Source organism: Phallusia mammillata, chromosome 3, assembly GCF_965637545.1.
Source record: "Phallusia mammillata chromosome 3, kaPhaMamm4.hap1.1, whole genome shotgun sequence".
Classification (NCBI taxonomy): domain Eukaryota; kingdom Metazoa; phylum Chordata; class Ascidiacea; order Phlebobranchia; family Ascidiidae; genus Phallusia; species Phallusia mammillata.
Window position 1 is genome coordinate 28,456,306 of NC_137254.1, and position 21,679 is coordinate 28,477,984.

General features: G+C 39.3%; 5 protein-coding genes across 7 annotated transcripts in view; 2 read left to right on the plus strand and 3 right to left on the minus strand.

The window, feature by feature from the left end:
• LOC145220713 (uncharacterized) overlaps positions 1-4,717 on the minus strand; it is a 65,439-nt gene extending 60,722 nt beyond the window's left edge. Inside the window, exons 1-9 of the mRNA XM_080087954.1 lie at positions 4,566-4,717; positions 4,187-4,306; positions 3,981-4,130; positions 3,794-3,913; positions 3,633-3,728; positions 3,443-3,562; positions 3,227-3,346; positions 3,046-3,160; positions 1,680-2,671 (exon numbers count right to left, since the gene is read on the minus strand). Of these exons, the coding sequence (XP_079944080.1) occupies positions 2,416-2,671; positions 3,046-3,160; positions 3,227-3,346; positions 3,443-3,562; positions 3,633-3,728; positions 3,794-3,913; positions 3,981-4,130; positions 4,187-4,306; positions 4,566-4,650 (1,182 nt within the window). The 5' untranslated portion in view covers positions 4,651-4,717 and the 3' untranslated portion in view covers positions 1,680-2,415. The remainder of the gene's footprint in view (positions 1-1,679; positions 2,672-3,045; positions 3,161-3,226; positions 3,347-3,442; positions 3,563-3,632; positions 3,729-3,793; positions 3,914-3,980; positions 4,131-4,186; positions 4,307-4,565) is intronic.
• Positions 4,718-5,127: 410 nt separating this feature from the next.
• Positions 5,128-11,543, minus strand: LOC145220708 (uncharacterized). Its single transcript, XM_080087946.1, has 12 exons — positions 11,429-11,543; positions 9,183-9,338; positions 8,910-9,029; positions 8,705-8,854; positions 8,551-8,637; positions 7,789-7,899; positions 7,610-7,729; positions 7,403-7,522; positions 7,215-7,334; positions 7,029-7,148; positions 6,731-6,848; positions 5,128-6,374 (listed from the first exon to the last, which is right to left on the minus strand). The coding sequence occupies exons 1-12, from the start codon at positions 11,487-11,489 to the stop codon at positions 6,113-6,115; spliced, it is 1,545 nt and encodes a 514-aa protein (XP_079944072.1). The 5' UTR covers positions 11,490-11,543; the 3' UTR covers positions 5,128-6,112.
• On the minus strand, positions 11,505-21,515 carry LOC145220730 (uncharacterized). Of its 3 annotated transcripts, none has more exons than XM_080087972.1 (7): positions 21,085-21,515; positions 14,200-14,301; positions 13,164-13,297; positions 12,937-13,056; positions 12,737-12,856; positions 12,549-12,668; positions 11,505-11,564 (listed from the first exon to the last, which is right to left on the minus strand). In XM_080087972.1, exons 3-7 carry the CDS (start codon positions 13,176-13,178, stop codon positions 11,505-11,507), a joined length of 435 nt encoding a protein of 144 aa, XP_079944098.1. In that variant the 5' UTR covers positions 13,179-13,297; positions 14,200-14,301; positions 21,085-21,515. The 3 variants fall into 3 exon arrangements, with proteins under 3 accessions (XP_079944098.1, XP_079944097.1, XP_079944096.1); XM_080087971.1 differs by lacking the exon at positions 11,505-11,564 and adding an exon at positions 11,938-12,113 and having other exon boundaries at positions 21,260-21,515; XM_080087970.1 differs by lacking the exon at positions 11,505-11,564 and adding an exon at positions 11,938-12,113.
• On the plus strand, positions 15,217-19,269 carry LOC145219933 (uncharacterized). The gene is made up of 3 exons (XM_080087229.1): positions 15,217-15,466; positions 15,647-18,675; positions 18,775-19,269. The coding sequence occupies exons 1-3, from the start codon at positions 15,217-15,219 to the stop codon at positions 19,267-19,269; spliced, it is 3,774 nt and encodes a 1,257-aa protein (XP_079943355.1).
• Positions 18,813-21,119, plus strand: LOC145220714 (uncharacterized). The gene is made up of 2 exons (XM_080087955.1): positions 18,813-20,698; positions 20,768-21,119. The coding sequence occupies exon 1, from the start codon at positions 19,275-19,277 to the stop codon at positions 20,397-20,399; it is 1,125 nt and encodes a 374-aa protein (XP_079944081.1). The 5' UTR covers positions 18,813-19,274; the 3' UTR covers positions 20,400-20,698; positions 20,768-21,119.
• Positions 21,516-21,679: the final 164 nt, after the last annotated feature.

Here is a 21,679-nt window from a genome sequence, read left to right on the forward strand (position 1 = left end):
AGATGGATGATCACGGTTGTGAACAGCTCCATTTGGCAATCTGCGAGCGTTCGCTTCTCTAATATGAACGCAACAAAGTCACACCACCTTGATACCTCCACATAATTGACATTTATGTACTAAGCATGTCACCAAATGAGGTTCACATGTATCATTTACGTTTAAACAATTTTGCAACGCCCTCAAAACAAAAACTTTGGCTGCATCATAATCATCATGTGTTTTATCGCTTATCATGAAACTGATTACGAGTAAAAAGTAAGTTTAGCATCCGTGTATAAAAAATGTAGAGAAGTTTATCAAAAAACGTTTGTTTGTCACGAAAATGTTCCGCACTTCATATTTGTTCAAATAAAAACATAATATGGCAAAACATATCAACTTTTATACCAAAACTAAAATAACAGCAATAAACAGACACTGGAAAATATCTTTGACCAGAACAGACGAAGTCAAGTCACGTCAAATCAAAATATTTGCATGGTCACTTTATCCCATTCGTCATTGTTGAACATTTACGTAAAACAGCAAGGAAACCGAAAAACTGTAGATTATCGAGTTAAGTGTCCTGTCATTTGAATAATGTCCTCAAATGTCCTTTGAGTTTAATTTCTGTGATGTTTTGTGGTGTACAATAAATCACTTAAACGGCCATTAGACTTGCTACGCCGTGTTATGTATAAAATAGGCTGTGAACTGTATTTGCCTATAAATGGTGCTTTGAACCAAAAGTTTCTTATTTTGATAAGTAACTAAGTAAGTTCATCACTAGCAAACCAAACTTGCACGACATTTAGCGTCCATATTTGCATCATATGGGTGCAATCAAAATACGTCAGTGTAAACTATCAACCAATCGTGACCCGCGAAAGTTTTCTAAAACTCTCAAGCTTCCCATGCAGTAATTTGCAACAACACCGATCGCATTTGCGATGATACCTCGTAATGACAAGGTTACTAAATCACAATAGTTAAACAGTTTCTTACGATTGTTGTTTTAATGTTTAAGGGGCATTTATTTTAAATATAATCGTCGTACTTGTCGATTTTGTAATGGTCATGTGAAATACAGATAAGAGTTCATGTATTCAATCCCACTCATTCTTTGCCATATCATTAACCAGTGTTTCTTATTTTTCAGCTTCAAACTTGACTTTTAATTAAAATTTGCTGCGCCATCAAGCGTAAGAAAATGCAAGCAATTTGCAACCGACAATTCGTAGTTTATGTTAAAAACGTTATGGTATACTATTTATTTATGGTACACTATTCAAAGACAAGCTACGAAACATGATATGCACATTGCACCAAAATACTTTTCATCTTTTATCGAATGTAAGTATGAAAAAATGTCTTTTTGTGCACATTACTTATATTTGAACCTATCAACAAAAAACAAATTTGAGTGTAAGCAAAGACGATTAACTGCAAAAAAAATCTACTCAAGAAAAAAAGTAAAAACTGTCCGCTTGCAACATGTTATAAAAATAAAACATCCGACTCACTACCCAGTCAATTAACTCAGTATTGCTTGTAAAACCAACAACCTTAATAGCAGTTTTAAACGACCCTATCAACACGTTTCATAAATACAACTAACTTATTTGGTTGAAAACACCAAGGATCTATTTTCTAACATAGTTTAGGTAAAATGTTACATTAAAATATTAACTTCCTACTTTAGTTCCACATTCCTTTAAAAATCCGTTTCCATATCCAAAAGAACAGCTTGCAGGGAACAGAAATATTACACACAACATTTCTTTAAAGTACAGCACCTTATAACAACAGTAAGTTGCAGCATATGTAGAAACATAATATCCAGGATTACATTAGGACTACGACACCCTAAACTAGATTAAGTAAAGACAAAAAAGTAGTTATTGCAGCTTACTAGGTAGATAAACTATCTGAAAACATGATCAAACATCACCTTTCAACACACACAAGAGGTTACTACAGCTCTTTGGGTCACTGCAGAACAAATGTATGTAAGTTAGAACTGAGTGCGCACCGTTGGCAGATCTCCTGCCTGCAGCTAAAACGTAAGAAAAAAGTCTGCTGGAAGGCCAATCGGGTCAAAAGTTGCCGGTTGGGCTGCGTGTAGTTAAGTGCTTCCAAGCATCTGAGTGTTTTCATGACTGAATGGTGCATCAAAGCAGTGGATCTAAAGGTTTTGTGACCGCTACTTTAAAGAGCAGCTATGGAAAATTAACATACAAATTCCAACAAGCATTTACTTCAGGTTGAGCATTGTAACAACATGATGTATGGTACAACAAGTACAAAATATCAACTAGCAACGTGAGAAAAATGCGGTTACAAAAAAATTAACATTTTAATCCACTTCATGCAGTACCGTTAAACAAAATGAGGCCAACAACTAAATGTTCAAAACAAATGCATTGTTTGCAGCTAGATCAAGATTCTCTCACAGATTGCGAGTGCATATCGTGTACACCAACCGTCGTCCATCTGAAAGTTTAAACTCGGATACAACCATGCACAATCTTGTCCTCCACCGTAGTTGTCAGGTTGACCACTTGAAAAATTGGTATTGTAGGTTGTCATGGCAACGCCATCAACATATTTCCAAACCCCTTCTTGGTCGATGTCGGACAAGCCAATCCAGTATATCAAACTGGGGCGTAGCAGATTGTCAATAATGGAGCTTGAAAATAGTTTAGATAATGTAATTGCTAGTTTCTTAATAAGGTTACTGTCACAAATGAAATAAACTATGTGGTGCATAGCGGACAACGTGAATTAAACCAAATTACGTGACTTGCAAATTTGTTACTTCTAAAATGTTATTGAGGCTCAACATGACAGTAGTGTTTATTCATTCACGTTTAATCGAGTTACTATGCAACACAACTAAAAGTTACCATATAGTGACAAGTAACAATTCGCTGCCAAGTAATAAAGAAATCTGAAAAAAGACGACCTCATAAAATGTGTTGAAATACTAGCAAATGGATTTAAAGTGTTACAGTTAGTAAAAAATGTTGGGCCCACGTCCTAAATCTATGTTACATAGCCTACCGGCGAACAGTAGCGTTTCTCATTCCCCAGGCTGCCAAATCTCCACCAATTGACTGGCAATATGTTCTTGAGTCTGCCCAATTTCTTTCAGTTGTCATAACCACGTGGTCAATTTCTAAAACAAACTATAATTACTAAAACCATATCTGGATTTTTAGATTCTTAAAATCTTTCGCAAAACCTTGCTCACAATGCTCTCCTTGGTAAAACATTTCACAAGAACAGTTGTAGCCGGTTGTTGTGTCCAGGCAAGTTCCATTATTTTTGCAGAGATGGTCGTTCGCCGAGCAAAAGGTGGGCTCTGAAAATTTTTAAACTTACAACTTTAAACATTCACACAACAGTACATGGGGTATTGTTCTTGAAAACAAGATTCTATGTTTTATAATTGGCTTACGGCAGTGTGTTCCATTTCCTGTGTAATTTGCGATGCAAGAACATTCAAAACTGCCCACTGTGTTGATACAAGTTGCGTGTTGATGACAGTTGTGTGTTCCACTCGTACATTCATTGATGTCTAAACAATAGTGTTTTTATGTATATATTGCCATCAGGCTATCTCGACTTCCTCAACGAGATCTTTTTACCTATCTCACAATCTTCTTTTTGGTCTATGCCTTTACAGTAGCAGAACTCCGCATTGATTCCATCGTTTTGACAAGTTCGGTCGCAGTGGTGCTTTCCTGCCGCCAAGTAAGTGATATTACAAAAAATAAAGTTTGACGCTATATGGGCACTATTCGCTTACTCGTGAATGAAAATGATGTCTGCGAAGGGTCACATGACATACTGGAAACGCCGTTTTTAGTTGAATCATTATATGAGGTTTGTTCTTCATCAGAATAAAAAGTAACCGTTCCTCCGTTTTCTACAAAAAATAACAAAGGTTTATTATTTTCGAAGATGTTTTCATAAGCAAATCAGAGTAACCAGACCTTTTAAAACCCCGGCGTGAATAGCAGCCGCACACACAGACGAATTGCTGTTGTAGAAATTAGTCCCACATACGTAGTTGGAACGACAACCAGAAGGACAATCAACATCAGTCACTGAGAATTCTGAGTTTCCCTTTGTGCTGCATTTCACTACGAGCAACACATGAGTTTTATGATTTGCTTAGCTATGGACGAACTTGTCATACTTTGAAAGGAGTAGGTGAATGAAGTAGAAAAGCACGATTCGCTGGTCACGCTGTATCTTATAGTGCCTTCGTACTTGGACACTGGTTCACTTTTGAACACCTCAAAGTATCCTCCATCTTCTAAACGTGGTAATTGTAGAGAAGTTAACAAAGGTCTGATCGTTACTCGGTTCAAAAATATATTTTCGACAATAATTGCAGTTCAAACATTTATTGATGGATACAGTACCAAGCAGACCAATCGAATTTAAAAGTTGGATACCTTTTGAACTTTAAACATTAACACATGCTTATATAGTGGCAAAAAAGCACGAAAAAATACTATTTTATTAAAAATACTACTAAATGCATACATTTTATTATTTGAAACGCAACTTACTATCCATCAGTCCAGCGTGCATCGCAGCAAGACACAGAGGACCTCTGGCGTAGTCGTCAGTCCCACATAAATCTGCATGTTGCATCCAACAGCCGCCGGGACAAATTACTTTTGTGATCGAGTGTTTTAAATCCGAAAGTTTAGTCTCGCATGTGGCTATGTAAGATTTGGTTAGTTTTGCTAAGTCGTCTTTGAAACAAATGAATGTGAAATTAAGAAACTACCAAATGTATGCGATAGTTACCTTCCATTGCTTCGCAAGTTTGTAAGGCAGCCATCAAGGCGACATAGAGTTTCAAACAATTTAATAACAACATTATTTAAATCTTACAATGAAGGCAATTGTATAATTTACTAATATTTGACGGTGTTGTTTTTCTATCTTGATATCTTTGCTAAAAACTTTTTAATGGATAAAACTGTCTGATATTTGTAGGAACCAATTCGATGATAACTAAGTGTAGCTAATATGTCTGATTGTGACTGTAGAACTAATTTAAATTTCAAAACCTCTACTTGAGCTAAACCAGATGGTAAACTAAACCAAGAGATATCATAGTGATCACGCGAAACTGTTATTGTAATTGCAAATTAGACGCTGTGTCATAGGCCATACACTTACGCGTCACGTGATGACTGATCAAAACAAGCGGGAATATTGGATGACATCACAATGTAAATTGTTTGCTTCAAATGATGATAGCTGTTGGTGGAAATGACAATATACCTGACATAAAGACAACCATGAACGAACCAGAGTGTTTGAAACAAATGGAAATTGTTTAAATCGTCGATGTAGCCCAGTGATCACGTCACACGCATATTTTTTTAAACGTCAGTTTAAACCCATACAAGGTAGCTTCCAAAAAACATCACACTCAGCATTTTATTAGGGCTGCAGCACCCTATACCGATAACAATTAGTGCCCCAGCAAGTTGATATTGCATTCTAGCTCTGTGTAACATAATATCCAATATTAAATAACGCCTACAACACGGCAAACCGACTACAATATGTACATACAAGTAGTTATTGGGGATTAGTGGTTAACCAATGACAAAATAACTGTGATAACATCCGCTATCTTTTAACACACACACAAGAGGTTATGTTGCATAAGTTTTGTGGCTATTACATTGCGGAACAAACTAACAGTTAGATAGTTAGATAACAGTAGATACTTAACAGTAGCAGCAAGTGTTTATTGTTAGTTGCGAACCCATGTGTTAAATCGAAATATTTAAACATTTCAGGTAAGACCTTTAGCTTTAATTAGCTAAGATATATTTATTTGAATAATCACTACTCGTAATTTCGCAGCAAGACACAGGGGACCGCTGGCGTAATCGTCAGTCCCACAAAAATCTGAGTGTTGTTTTCAGTGGAAGTAACGAAAAAGCAAAGAAAAAACAGAAACAAGGACAGTTTGTTTAAAAATAGTTTTTTTTTCTTGTATCGTTCAATGACATGTTATAACACGTGGTGATATGTAGTTGAGAAATTTCTTTGACGACGCTAACTGTGGGAGATAGTTACTTTTTTATTGTTAATTTAAGGTTCTTTCACAGATTGCACGGTAGTTTTGACCGCAATTGTCGTCGTCCATTCGATAGTTATTCTCCCGCTGCAATCTCGCGCAATCCGCATCGCCAAGCGAGTCGTTCGGTTCGCCATCAGCGAAATCAGTGTTTGCGGCTGTCGCGTTAACGCCGTCAATATATTTCCAAATTCCTTCCTGCTCGATGTCAGACAAACCGATCCAGTAGTGGACATAGGCACCGGGTCGTACCACATTTTCGATAATCCAGCTAAAAAAAACACCTTTCGGTTTATATTCCTGTATTCCAAGGTATAAAGTTTGTTTTCAGTCAAATTACGTTAAAGACTTAAAGCATCAAATAAATCTGGGGGGTTTAATTACAATGAGGTTAAATGCAAAGCAACGTGGCACAAAATTATTGGTACATTTAAGGCCTCACTAAAAACCGTACGTTGCCGGGTTTACGAAAGCCCAGTATCTGCTCTTTAACTTGTTGCCGATTTAAAAGAGTTTCATAAAACAGTAAGCGTGGTGCGTCGGCAACGGTAAAAACTAATCAAAGTCGGCTTACTAAATTCCCTGATTGCGCGTGGTAAGGGGCCGCTGAAAACTAGAACAACATACTTGCGGGTCGACGCGTTTCTCATGCCCCAAGTGGCGAGATCTCCACTGATTGACTGACAATATGATCTTGACTCAGTCCAGGTCATTGCAGTGGTTGTCAATTGATGATCTTCACTAACTGTCAGTAGATAAGTAGTTTTAAACGACCAAGCCATTCTATATTATATTTTAAAGTATTTGTATAACAAGCTACATTAAATCGAAAATGATGAATCAATGCAGAAATTTTAATTTCGTTTTCTAAACTTAACAAAATGTACCTCTAAACTACAGTTTAAAATATAGTTTGAAGGAATACCTGTCTGACAGTTGTTTCCCGTGTACCAGACAGTACAAGAACATGTGTAATCTGTGCTGGTATCTACACACGTTCCGCTGTTCTGACAAAGACCAGGGTTGGAGGCGCAAAAATTTGGTGCTAAAAGTAGAGAGTGGGTCAGACACTAAAGAAGTAGGCTACAGCAAGGTTTACCGCCTAACTTACCACATACTGTTCCATTTCCTGTGTAGTTTGCGTTGCATGAACATTGGAAACCACCCGCTGTGTTGATGCAAGTTGCGTATTGGTGGCAGTTGTGTGTTCCACTCGTACATTCGTTGAGGTCTTTACAGAAACACGAAAAACGATTGGCACGTTACGCAGCGGTCAAAATGTTTGCAAAACCAATTTACCAGTTTCGCAATGCTGACCAGTGTAACCATCAAGGCACAAACAGTTGTAACTGATTTCGGTATCAAGGCACGTTGCTCCATTTTGACAAATTCCGACACTTTGCGTGCAATAGTCAGAGACTAAAAAATATAAAAGTCTTAATTGAAGTAACCATCGAGAATTCAAATACCATTTTAAATGGATGAGAATAAAAAATTCTCAGGTACCGCATTGTGTGCCATTTCCTGTGTAGTTTGCGTTGCATGAACATTGGAAACTACCCACTGTGTTATTGCAAGTTGCGTATTGGTGACAGTTGTGTGATCGAGTCGTGCATTCGTCGATATCTAAATAAACATTGCGAACGTAAAATTCTGCGTACAACAGTAAGAACTAAGATGCTTACCGATTTCACAGTCCTCGCCTTTGGTCCCTGGTAGACAGGAACAGAATTCCGCATTGATTCCCGACAAACATTGACCTTCATTTTGACAGCTTCGCAAACAAGTGTTTTCATCTAAAAAAATTTAAACGATTAATTAAACGATGTCAAGTTTATAGAGCTCTTCTGGCAAACATATTTTTAAACCGACGTTTCGACGTCCAAAACAGGTCGCCTTTATCAGGGTATTATAGGGATGGGCCGAGCTGAGCTAGAAACCGAGTACTCGGTATACCGAGCATCGCTGTTTTTGATGCTCGGTGCTCGGCCGAGCAGTTGCACAAACTGACCCGAGCGTTGAACAAAAACGAATGATTTTTTAAATGCACTAGATGGTGGATAAACGCGAACTTTATGGGCATGTGCAGCTTAATAAAACACTGCCGGTGACGTAAGAGGCCTTGTAGGGCTAAAACGTAAAGAGGGGATTTTTTGTGACGTCATAATGCACCGAGCGTGCTCGACCAAACAGAACATTCGCAGTTTTGGCACATCCCTCGGAGGGTAAATAACACTGAATGCGCGAAGTACAGTGCACCATAAACAAACGAAAAAAGAATTAACGCAAGCGCTTCACAACGCAACGAAAACACTTTGTGATAACGAATGATTTGGGCTCTAATTAAAGGATGTATACAACTGCTTTGTGGTACTTAGTTTTGTAGGGTTGTGTATTAATCCAGTCCATAATGTTAACAAAAGTAAAAAAAATCTACAAAAACATACCGACATAGTAAAATGAACTGCGCAAAATTTCACTTGACTGCGTTTCTTTACTTTCACGCATGTAAAAGGTCACCGCACCTCCGTTATCTGAAAAAAAAATCCAGTAGTGGACAAGTTCTATTTTTTGGAAACAAACAAAATATAATCTACGAACCAGTTAAAATTCCTTCCTTAATAGCAGCCGCACAAACAGACGAATTGCTGTTGTACAGGTTTGTCCCACACACGTAGTTGGAACGACAACCGGGAGGACAAACAACATTAGTTACTGAAAATTCTGAGTATCCCTTTGTGCTGCATTTCACTAAGCAAAAATCAAAATTATGGTATTTACTTTGAAATGCATACGAAGTTCTTACTTAGAAATGAATATGTGTTGGTGGTGGAACCACACGATTCGCTGGTGACGCCAAATCTTGTTGTGCCATTATACATGGGAAGTGGGTCGCTTTTGAACACCTCAAAATATCCTCCTTCATCTAAAATATAATTTTACCACTATTCAAAGTTTTCTTAGTTGCAATGCAAATATATGCCAAACAAGACAAAATGCTCACTAATTTAACACGAAATTTGCAAGGTAATGTACAGGTTTACTGTGGGATACGTTGTGGTCAAACGAGACGACTTACTGTCCATTAGTCCAGCATGCATCGCAGCAAGACACAGAGGGCCACTGGCGTAGTCGTCAGTCCCACACAAATCTGAATGTTGCATCCAACAGCCGCCAGGACAAACGACTTTTGTGATGGAGTGTTTCAAATCCGACAGTTTAGTGTCACATGTGGCTAAACACAAATTAGGTTTTTCTATTTATCATGTCACAGTTACACTTTGCAGTCAAGTATTACATTAGAATTTTTACAGTGTAATTTTGACAACTCGCGTGTACCACATAAACGTGCCTTCATGCAGAAACATTAACTGATGTTGCCATAGTAGGTTAAATATGAGATGAAACGGTTTTACTTGTTTTTAGTTGTACCTTGCAAGGATATACTTCCTTGAAAATGGGATAAAATCCGCACCAGCAAAACGTAAAAACCAATAATCCAATTTAGCGACTTAGCCATTATAAAAATTCTACAGTCTCAAAATTACAAAACTGTATTAGTCTAAAGATTTCCTAAAACATGACGGGTGCCACTAGCTGCCACCTTTGCGAAAAGGTGGTGTACAAAATATTGCATACTAAGTACTAGGTTATATTAGTTGCCAACCAAAAAGTTAGTAAGCAAGTAGGTAGGTTAACCAAACTTGTATACAACTATAGTTAATAAATCAAATCAGTTTTGCCTTAACATAAAGATAAACAAGAACGGGATAAAATATGATATAACTCATGTTTCTCAAGCCTAACAATATTTACGATACGTCAAAATCCCCAATAACGCCAAAATGCGACTAAACAACAGACAAACGACTCTTAAGTGGGCATTTGGTTAATAGCCAACGTTTGACCCACTTCGGGTCAAGTAGTTAAATACCGTTTAACGGGTTATGAACCTTCTATATTTGTCTACATATAAATGTCATTTAGCAGTTGGCTGAGCCCAGAGCAGCGCACTTTCTATCTAAATGTCAGATAAATTGCTAACGAAAAGGAGCAACTCTATAAATAACAAATTGTCAAATTTGACACTGCTGTTCTGTGTTCTACGGGGCTACAATGTTATAAATACACTGTGATAAATATGTTGGTACACACACAAGCTACATACTTAAAAAATGGTAGAATGTTGCTCAAAAATAAGAATTTATGTTTGCCAGTAAAGTTTGCCTAGGTTTGCAAGTTTATGGCTATTTTTTCCATATATACTTTGCAAAATAAAACTCATTGACATCTACCTCAATTGGAGAACAGTATGGACAAACTTGTAAGCTAAGGAAGGAAATTACAAGAAGAGTAAAATATTTTGGTACAATTATCTTGCGTTGACATGCATACTCAAATATGAGTAAACGAAGCAAATTAAGATGTACGGTAGTCCGATTTTTCAATAAAAACATTTGTAGTGATGAGTTTTCCCACTGTCTAATTTCAAATTAATTTATTTATTTTGAGTAGGGTCCCAAATTTATTTTAGCAAGGAATCAATTGAAGCATTAATTATGTTTTATGTTCAATTAGTATGATGTAACGGTGACAAACGAGGTCAAGTTTTAATTCTTACTTATTCTAACAAACAACCATAAGATAAATAAGTCGAATCGGCAAGCTTTGTAAATACATGTACTAATAGGAACCTAAACGATCAAATAAAATGCCCATTTACACAAGAATCTTAGATGATTAATGATTTTGTTTGATTATTGTAAAGGTTTTTTAACACTTTATGGCCATAAATTATAATGACTGAGCCACAAAAAAAAACATGAATAGCTGACAAAAACAAAATGCAGTTCTGTTATTTGTAAACTTTTGTTATTAATTAAGGTTAGAAAAGAAGGCATTACTACCCAAGTTTAACATTAAAACAGGCAATTATGCAGTGGTTTTTCATTGTTGCTTTGAATCTGCAAAGTATAACAGCTGTATGACAAGAATAGAACCGGTTCCCTATTTTTATACAGTTGTGACCCCATCCAGATACGACTATCGTTTGAAAGTGGGATAGAACATGCGAAATTGACATGCAAAATAACTTTTTAGGAGTGTAATGCACTGAGCAATACATGAACTTACTTTGCTACTGTTTAAGAAGCTTTCCAGAGTCTTTGCTTCAATTTCCCAACTGAATATATCCACTGTGGTTTATAAAGTTCAATAAAAATGTAGAAGTGCAACAGTTATCTGCAATTGTGTGAAAGTCTCTGTGTTAAGCCAAAAATGTGGTAGAAAATACCTCCATTTAGAAATGTGTATTGAGAAAATTACCATTGCCAAAATTAAAGTTGTGACGGAAGACAGGTAAGTCAGAATTTGTAATACAACTCATGAGAAATTGACGTGATTACTTGGAACAGCAGTTTCTCTGCTTAATCAAAGACTCTTCTATTTTGTTTACACTGACCTAAAAAATACAGCAAAAACATTAAGAACAAAAAGTGCATTTCTTTTCTACCAGAGCTCGGGGACTAACATTAGATTATACAAAGTTTCGTGAGTCTGTGACCAGCTCATGACATATACCTAATTTTTATTAACTCCATGAGGTTTTCATTGTACTGAAGAAATAAAGCACCAAGACCAAGAAGGATTGAGAAACACTGCAATAGTGGTTACTACTTGTGGTTAGTCTTATCTCTGACTAAAATCAGGGAATTTCATCATGCATTTGCCAAACATTTCAAAGGGAAAAGCGTAGGAAATGAAAACACTAAAACATGCGGTGCAGCATGCACTATTGGGCTGTGGGTTTATTGTTATAGCTGTTAAAAACCTCATGGTTTTATAACTTCCATACGTTGTCCATGAGTTTACATTTTCTCTGCAACAGAACTTCCATACGTTGTCCATGAGTTTACATTTTCTCTGCAACAGAACTTCCATACGTTGTCCATGAGTTTACATTTTCTCTGCAACAGAACTTCCATACGTTGTCCATGAGTTTACATTTTCTCTGCAACAATGCCGTCGAAATTTCCATTTTAGTGAAGGTAATCATAGTTAAGTAACTTACTAACAGGACTACTATACACTAACATATAATCAGCGTTCCCACGCAATTTTCGTTTTTAAAATCCATGCCTTTTCCAAAACTTTTCAAGAAAAAAATACCAAATTTCCATAACCTTAATCGAAAAAAAATTAGGAATTCCCATAGTAAAACTAGGAAAGAGGCTTTGGTATATGTAGCCAATTTACCATACTTGCATCGAATATACAAACGTTACGATATTTGAAATTCCTATCTCTATCTGGCATTTTCAGGGCAAAAGGTGCCAAATTCCATACTTTTTCAAGGACTTTTGCAAAAGATGGCTTTTTTCAAAACTTTTCCAGGCCTTAGAAATACAAAATTAAATTCCATAACTTTGTTTACCGCCTAACTTACCGCATACTGTTCCATTTCCTGTGTAGTTTGCGTTGCATGAACATTGGAAACTACCCGCTGTTTTGATACAAGTTGCGTGTTGGTGGCAGTTGTGTGTTTCACTCGTACATTCATTAATGTCTTTACAAAAACACGAAAAACGATTGGCACGTTACGTAGCGGTCAATATGTTTGCAAAACCAATTTACCAGTTTCCCAATGCTGACCAGTATAGCCATCAAGGCACTAACAGCTGTAACTGATTTCGGTATCAAGGCACGTTGCTCAATTTTGACAAATTCCGACACTTTGCGTGCAATAGTCAGGAACTAAAAAATACAAAAAGATTAATTAAAATAACAACCAAGTCGTATTTTGAAAGGATGAGAATGAAACAATTGTCAGTTACCGCATTGTGTGCCATTTCCTGTGTAGTTTGCGTTGCATGAACATTAGAAACTACCCACTGTGTTGATACAAATTGCGTGTTGATGACAGTTGTGTGTTCCACTTGTACATTCATTGAAATCTGATTATTATTTTTGAACAGAAGTTAAAAGATTTAACGTTTGTATCTCGCAAGTTATTAGATACAAACAGAAAACATCTTGCGTTTTTGAACACTTAACAACTAACCGCATTTGATGCCATTCCCTACGTAATTTGCCTTGCAAGAACATTTGAAACCACCCACTGTGTTGTTGCAAGTTGCGTATTGGTGGCAGTTGTGTGATTCAGTTGTACATTCGTCATCATGAACACATGGAGACCTAAAAATGCCGAAAATGCTTTGAAGGCTAACAACAAGGTAAAGGTGTTCTCGGACAGAAATGAAAACTTAGGTACCTATTAGTTCATTTCGACAAAATCCAATTTTAAACTATTTCTCTTCGATTTGAAACTATTTTCTCATTCTGCTTGTCAAAATTACTTTATTGGGCAGTCTTGTGTTAAATGAGGCACCATCCCCTGTAATATAGCCTTTGACTTATACAAGTTTACCATCAGCCATTTGATTAGCAGGAAATCATGAACTAGAAAAGGTTGAGAAAAATTGAACAGGGTAGTGCTAAAACTGACGATTAGCCTACTGTTTGCCTTTTAAACCTAAAAGCTACAAAACTAAATGTTAAAAACCGCTTGCGAAAACAAAATCAGCTGGAATCAGTCATGCAAATTACGATTAAACAAAAACAAATGTTTTCTAATATTTTCGTAAAAACGAATATGATTAAGAAACGGCTCAGGAAAAAGACTTTAGTAGGATAACACTCAACATAAAATAGTGAAAGTTTGGTGGCTTCGCATGAGATGGAAGATGTGAAACAGTTGTATAACATTAAAAACTCTATAGCTTGGGAAAAGTTTTAGTGCGTGGTAAAGAATGCATTGCAGGCACCGACCTGAGCATACATTAAATGCTCCCACTTCAGGTAATTTAAAATAGTTGGACCAAAGAATTAACAAAAACTTATGACAATGCTCAACAGATATATGGTGGTGATACATTCGTAACAAATTAAGCTTTCATTTTTGTACACCTTTGTTTAAATAATCAATTAATGCGCTTTAACTGCAAGGGTGTAAATAATAAACAATACAGTTTAAATCTGGTTGAGGAATTAGGTCATGAGACATAATTTTCTGTTGGCCCTTTAACATTTTTATTTACCTTGTACGTCGGCATAGTATTTCTAGCGGTGTCAATCTTGGGGTTCACGAAGGCATCGGCAGGGGCGGGGTCAGGTTATATCCGGCACCTGAGACAAAGTACCTGCGACAACATTTAAAAAACAAAAACAAATTAACATCGATCTTCAATGTTAAAGAAACATGATATCAGATGGTGTTTTTATGTCTTACCTGTAATGATAGGGCTGTAATAATTACCAGTATAACGACAGCGATACAACAAATCCAGTGCTGGATTAACCATTAGGCAAAGTAGGCACGTGTCTACAGGCCAGTCAAAAATCGAGGCCACTTTAAAATCAGTAGAATGATTTGGCAACACTGATAATTATATTTTTTTAGTTGGCAACCCTGATTTTTGGGCCACTTATAAAATGTGCCTACAGGCCAGCAGACCCTTAATCCGGCACTGAATAAATCCAATTTCGCACATGCATGTTTCTATAGGGCTGGTGTGTCACCATCAAAGAACTATAAAAGTTAAATGCAAGCGACGTGAATGTAAATGTAACAAAATCTGTGTTGGGACGAAAATGCAAGCTATAGTTTTGGGTCAGTTAAGTCACACATGACTAACAACACACATTGACCTTAGGTTTGCCTGATTTAACACAAGGTTTAACCCCAATGTAACATCGTAAATCACTCAACCGTAACCTACGTCACATCTTATACGGTGTGATTGCACCACAATGCCAGAATCCCCTATGACGTAACAATACCATTGTAGTTTATTTCTTTATGCTGTGCCTTTGGCCATTTAGTATTGAGTTTAGTTTGGACCACGTGTAATTCGTTAGTTGCTGACTTAAATTTGCAAGCGTTAGATAAAGTAATGAAAGTGACTAATTATAATTTGTTTGTCATTAATAGATGGTAATGCTTTATAAAATTAAAAACTCTGGCGAAAACGAATAATGTTGCCTTTGCGAGGTAAGCTGCTGATGCAAGAGCCAGAATCCTGAATGAAGACGACGAAGGTTTATCACAAACGGACATGAGGTCCAATGATGAACAGATTCCAGACATAGCCGCGTTTTTCCCCGATGTGGCCACGAATGACGGTCCGATGACATCCTCTGCTGCTAAGAACTGTACGTTTCCTATCCGAGATAGAGAAGAACCACAGGAAAGTATGCGTCCTAATGCACGTGTTCCTGTGACTAAAGCCCATTCAGTTGTTAAAGTGATCGAAGAAAACCCAGCTGTGCTTCCATGTATAGTGAAGGTAGTTGGAGAGGGCATGCGTATGCCGAAGCCCGATCACATGACGTTCTCGGGCAATCCTACTGATTATTGGATGTTTGTACGCTACTTTGAATCTAATCTCGAATGCAAAACACGAAGCGATGATATGCGATTGACACTGCATATAAATCAGTGCAAGGGAAAAGCGAGGTCTTTAATTTAACATTGCTCTGTTCTAGATACGGTTGAAGGTTATCCCAATGCAAGAAGCATTCTTTATGAGAACTTGGGTAAGCCCTACGTGGTGGCTAGAGCATTTGTTGAAGAGTTAACTAAGGGTCCGAACTTAAAACCGGACGATGCTACTGGTATGCGCACTTATGCGCAGACTATGAGGAAATGTCTGCTGGTACTTCGCCAGCTAGGGAATTTTGCTGATCTTAACACAGTTGACCGTTTAGTGGCTCTTGCAAATAGGCTCCCGTACGAGTCGCAAAGGCTTTGGCGCCGCCGAGTCGCGCAGACTGTAAGGAAAACTGGGAGAGAAGCGGATTTTGCCGATCTCGTTGAGTTCGTCGAAGAAGAGTCTGCCGTTGTAAATACTTTACCTGGTCAATTGTGTGTTTCCCGAAAGGCTGAAGAAAAGAAGCGCCCCGCAAAACCCGGTGGGAGGAAGGTTACCTGTGCGACTGTGACCACAAACCAGAGTCCTGCTCCTGCGTCACCAATAAGCTGCCCGTGTTGTAAACGAAATCACGTGTTGGAAAGATGTGAAGTGTTCGGCAGAAAGTCCACGGTGCAGAGAAGAGAGTTTCTAAGAGATAAGTTTATGTGCTTTAACTGTTTTGGTTATCGACATACGTCAAGGGTGTGTACCCAGCCCAGTGCCTGTACTGTGAGAGGTTGCAACCTTTCACACCACACGTTGCTACATGAAAATATGCAAAATCCCATGCGTTCCAGGACATACGCACATGCTCCTGAGAGATACAACAGAGCTCCGCGCAGCAAACCACCTAATGGACAGACATCGAGTTCTACAGCCAGGTGCAACGCGATAAAGAACTGTCATTCATCTTACTTTTCTGTTATTTCAGTAAAAATTCGGTCGAACGGTCAGGAGATTATAACGTACGCGTTCCTCGACCAAGGGTCTGACACAAGCTTCTATGATAAAAGGTTGGCAGATCTGCTTCCAATAAGAGGAAGACCAAAACAAGTTACGATGTCCAGCGTCGGAAGAAGACCGGCGAACCATAGCGGAATAAGCGCAAATTTTAGCGTTTTATCGCTAGATGAAAACGAAGAGATTAGTGTCGACAACGCTCTGTCCATCGACACCATACCGGTTGAGGCGAATCCGACGCCAACAAAGTCGGAAGTGAAAAGTCTTCCACACCTACAGGGTTTGGAATTTCCTGTGTTGGATGAAGGAGAGGTGCTACTACTTATCGGCACTGACGTCCCATACGCACATAGAGTACTGGAAATGAGAACAGGGGAACGCAAGCAACCTTTTGCTGCGAGAACCCCGCTTGGATGGTCACTTATTGGCCCATCCGTCTGCTATCCTGCTGTTGATAATATTTCGGTAAACTTCTTTAGATGCAAAAAGACCCAGGAACTAAGCGGTGATTCTTGGGTGGACGAATTTATGCAAGACCCGAACGACTTGCCCTTTCCTACGTCAGTTGAAGACCGAAAGGTGCTACGCATGATGAAGAACTCAGTGAAACACACGGACGGACATTTTTATTTGCCTCTTCCGTGGCGAAGTGATGTTACTTTACCGAAAGACAGCCGTCACATGGCTGAACGACGGCTTTGGTCGCTAAAGAAACTCTTCTCGCGCGATTTCTCTCTTAAAGACAAGTACGTCCAGAAGATGCAGGACTACATTGATGAGGGCTACGCAGAAGAAGTTACCAATGAAGAAGCCGAGGACGCTTCAGGCAGTATTCAATGGTATTTGCCACATCATCCAGTTTGCCACCCGCGCAAACCCGACAAGGTACGCATCGTTTTTGATTGCGCAGCGCAGCACAGAGGATTGTCTCTTAACGACGCCTTGCTGCAAGGTCCCGATTTGGTTAATAGTTTAATCGGTGTCTTGGAACGATTTCGTATGAACAGTATTGCTCTGGTAGCGGACGTGGAAGCAATGTTCCACCAGGTCCGCGTTCACAAGTCTGACATTGATGCTTTAAGGTTTTTGTGGTGGCCGGGGGGAGATTTGTCCCGAACGCCCACCGTTCATCGTATGCTCGTGCACATTTTTGGGGCTACGTCATCGCCCAGCTGCGCCACATTCTGCTTGCATGAAACCGCGGAGCAGTTTGGAAAAATGTTTGATAAAGATGTTGGGGACATCGTCCGCAATGATTTTTACGTAGACGATTGTTTGACGTCAGCCGAAACAGTCGAGCGCGCCACCGAGTTGGTCACGCAACTACGCGCCTTGCTGAAGAAGGGAGGATTTCGCCTGACCAAATGGCTATCTAACAATCAACGTGTCTTGGATCAAATTCCAGAGGCAGAGAGAGCAAAATCGCTGACCGATGTAAACTTGGACGCTTCCGTAAAAGAACGCGTTCTAGGTGTTTACTGGCGGGTACAGAATGACGAATTTGGATTCAGCATAACTGAAACGATGCAAGGCAAGAAATTTACCCGACGCAATATTTTATGTGCTGTTAACACGCTTTATGACCCTTTGGGTTTTGCCGCACCTGTAACTTTGATTGCTAAGGTGTTACAACAAGAAATAGTCCGACAGAAGCTGGGGTGGGATGACGAGCTGCCCAAAGACGACATTGACGAATGGCGACGCTGGCTTTCTCAATTGCCGGAGCTCGAAAAGTTGACGCTTCCCCGCTGCTTTAAGCCTCCTACCTTCGGCTCAGTCGCGAAGTGCGAGATGCAACATTTTTCGGATGCTTCAACTCAAGGCTATGGAATTGTGTCCTACCTTCGTCTGGAAGATGCTGATGGACAAGTCCACTGCTCGTTTCTATTTGGCAAATCGAAGGTGACGCCCCCGAAAACTGAAAGCATTCCGAGGCTTGAACTTGCTGCTGCTGTCTTAGCTGTAAAAGCGGACAAATGGCTTCGACGCCAACTAAAATTTGATAACTGCGAGTCCGTGTTTTGGACAGACTCGTGTGCCGTCCGACAAAGTATTTACAACCAAAGTAAACGCTTTGGTACGTTTGTTGCCAACAGGTTGGCCGAAATTCATCGACAAACAAGTCCTGATCAATGGAGGCACGTAAATTTCCAGCTAAACCCCGCCGATGATGCTTCGTGAGGTTTGTCCGTGCACAAGCTCATCCGCTCTCGATGGCTGACTGGTCCAAAGTTTCTTTAGCAAACTAAAGATCGATGGCCAACCCCGCCGGAGTTGAAGACTCAGCTTCCTTCAGAGTTCCAGCCAGCTGAGCGGAAGAGGATTGTTGTAAACGTTTCTGCACAGTCAGGGTCAACCGATCGTTTGCTGAATCGATATTCATCTCTTCATAAGCTGAAGACAACGGTCGCATGGCTGCTGCGTTTTAAGTCGTTCCTGCGCTCAAAGATTTTTGTGCCCACCGGCAAGCTGAGCGTGGATGAGCTGAAGGATGCGGAGTTAGAGATAATAAAGTATGTGCAACGCCAGTGTTTCGCTCCTGCTATCGACGTTTTGTCCAGCGACAGACAATCCGATAGGGAGCTGCAAAGGAAATTAAAGAAATCGCCACACGCTAACTCGCTGGCGAAACTTAGCCCCCAGGTTTTTAATGGTCTACTTCGAATTGGGGGGAGATTGGAAAAATTGCCTTTGACGCAAAACACTCAATTATACTGCCGCATGATCACAACCTAACGAGAATGATAATTCAGAGCCATCATCACGAAGTTGGGCATTGTGGAACTGCTCATACTTGGACGTCACTGCAACAGCGCTTCTGGATTATTAAGGGAGGCGACGCTGTCAGGAAGGAACTTAGCAATTGCATGCTATGTCGCAAGAGAACCGTACGACGAGGACAACAGCAAATGGCAGAACTGCCATTCGCCCGATTGAAGCCTGATGAGCCACCGTTTACTTACGTTGGCATTGATTACTTCGGTCCATTCATGGTGAAGCGAGGAAGAAGTGAAACGAAAAGTTATGGGTGCATATTCACCTGCTTGACTATGCGAGCTGTACACATCGAGGTGGCACCTGATTTATCCACTGATGCATTTATCAATGCCCTGCGTCGATTCATAGAAAGAAGAGGCCGACCGAAGGAGATATACAGCGATAATGGCACGAACTTTGTTGGTGCTGAAAGAGTTTTGCGTGAAGCCCTACAAGGTCTCCAGCAGTCCCGACTAGAGTCGTACTTCAAACGAAAAGACATCAAGTGGAATTTTAATTGTCCCGCTGCTTCCCACATGGGAGGTTCGTGGGAGAGAATGATAAGGTCTATTCGTCGCATTCTAAATGCGATGCTAACAAGAAACCAAACTATCGGTGCGGACATGTTGCAAACTTTGATGATCGAAGTGGAAAGCATTTTAAATTCCAGACCGTTGACACCGATCAGCTTCACTTCTACTGAAGATGAGCCACTGACGCCCAACCATTTGTTGTTGGGACGCGCTTCTGACAGTGTTCCAGTGGGACTTATCAATCCAAAGGACTGCTATAGCCGAAGACGATGGAAACAAATCCAACTTCTCGCCGATGATTTCTGGAGAAGATGGTCTCGGGAATATTTACCTACAATTGCCTTACGCCAAAAGTGGCCTGACCGACAACGCAATTTCCAACCGGGAGATGTGGTGATGATCGTTGATGAGACTCAGCCTCGACGTCGATGGGAGATTGGACGCGTTCTGCACGCGTTTCCGGACCAACACGATGTTGTCCGCCAAGTCAACGTTAAAACGCAATCTGGTTCCACGTATAGACGGCCGATTGCAAAATTGTGCTTGCTCTGCGAGGCAAGCACCAAATGCCAATAAGTGCATCCGACGCATTTAGGCCACGCAGTCGTCGAACTGGCCCTGAATTGCGGTGCAATTCAGGGCCATCCCTATGACGTAACAATACCATTGTAGTTTATTTCTTTATGCTGTGCCTTTGGCCATTTAGTATTGAGTTTAGTTTGGACCACGTGTAGTTCGTTAGTTGCTGACTTAAATTTGCAAGCGTTAGATAAAGTAATGAAAGTGACTAATTATAATGTGTTTGTCATTAATAGATGGTAATGCTTTATAAAATTAAAAACTCTGGCGAAAAAGAATAATGTTGCCTTTGCAAGGTAAGCTTGATTTGTATGTCAGTTGCCCGATTTGCCGTACATTTAAATTATCGTTTTTCATCTGTGTAGAACGCTTTCTGACGATATCAAACTGTGTTTATCTTTGATACCCTGGTCCAAAACTCTGGTAAGCTTTATTTCTGCCGGCTTAAAATTAATTTCTGTTTCCCATTTTTGAGTGAATGTTCTCTTTGCAGAAAACCGTGTCGTGTCGTGTCTACCGTGAACGTGACGTGATTACCGTGTCGTATTGAACCGTGTCGACGTGTAAAATAAATTCACGCGTTTCCAGAAATTGGATTTCTCTAGTGTGACGCCAGCGCGGTACCAGGCGCGCAAATTCCTGACGTTACACCCAACAAAGTGTCTGCTATCACTTTATATACCTTTTCCAAATTATTTCAACGCGTCTAAGCAAATTCTCAAGTTATAAATTTCTTCGTAGTAAGTTTGATTTGGGTTTCTCGCCGAGATTTGTGGTACTTTTCAGCCAACGAGCAAAGTAATCGTTATCATTAATTGTATATTATCTGATTATCTTAGTACGACAGCTGTTCTTACTTGCAAGTAAAAAGGCGACTGGTGAAAAGACAGTAAATATTTTACACCTAAACAACACGTTGCTAGACAACTATAACAGACTAAATTAACTACAGTTAACTGATAACCTGCAAAAAAATCAAATAAATGACTAACCACTCACTGCGCGTGATTTGCTTTAAGCACATAAGTTGCTTGACGCCTATCTTACACGTTGTGTCAACTAACGTAAATGTAAATTTGTTTTTAGCGCCACTGTAAAATTTGTGTTGTCTTTTTGTACGTTATATAAACTGTACAAAAAAGAAACTACAAATTGTCGCAACCACTAAAACTTATAAGCTTAATTCACATCAATTCTGATAACACAAAGCGCTACTTTATTTTAGAATTCTACACCATAACACAAGACGACTGACATTACTTTAATCAAACGTTTCT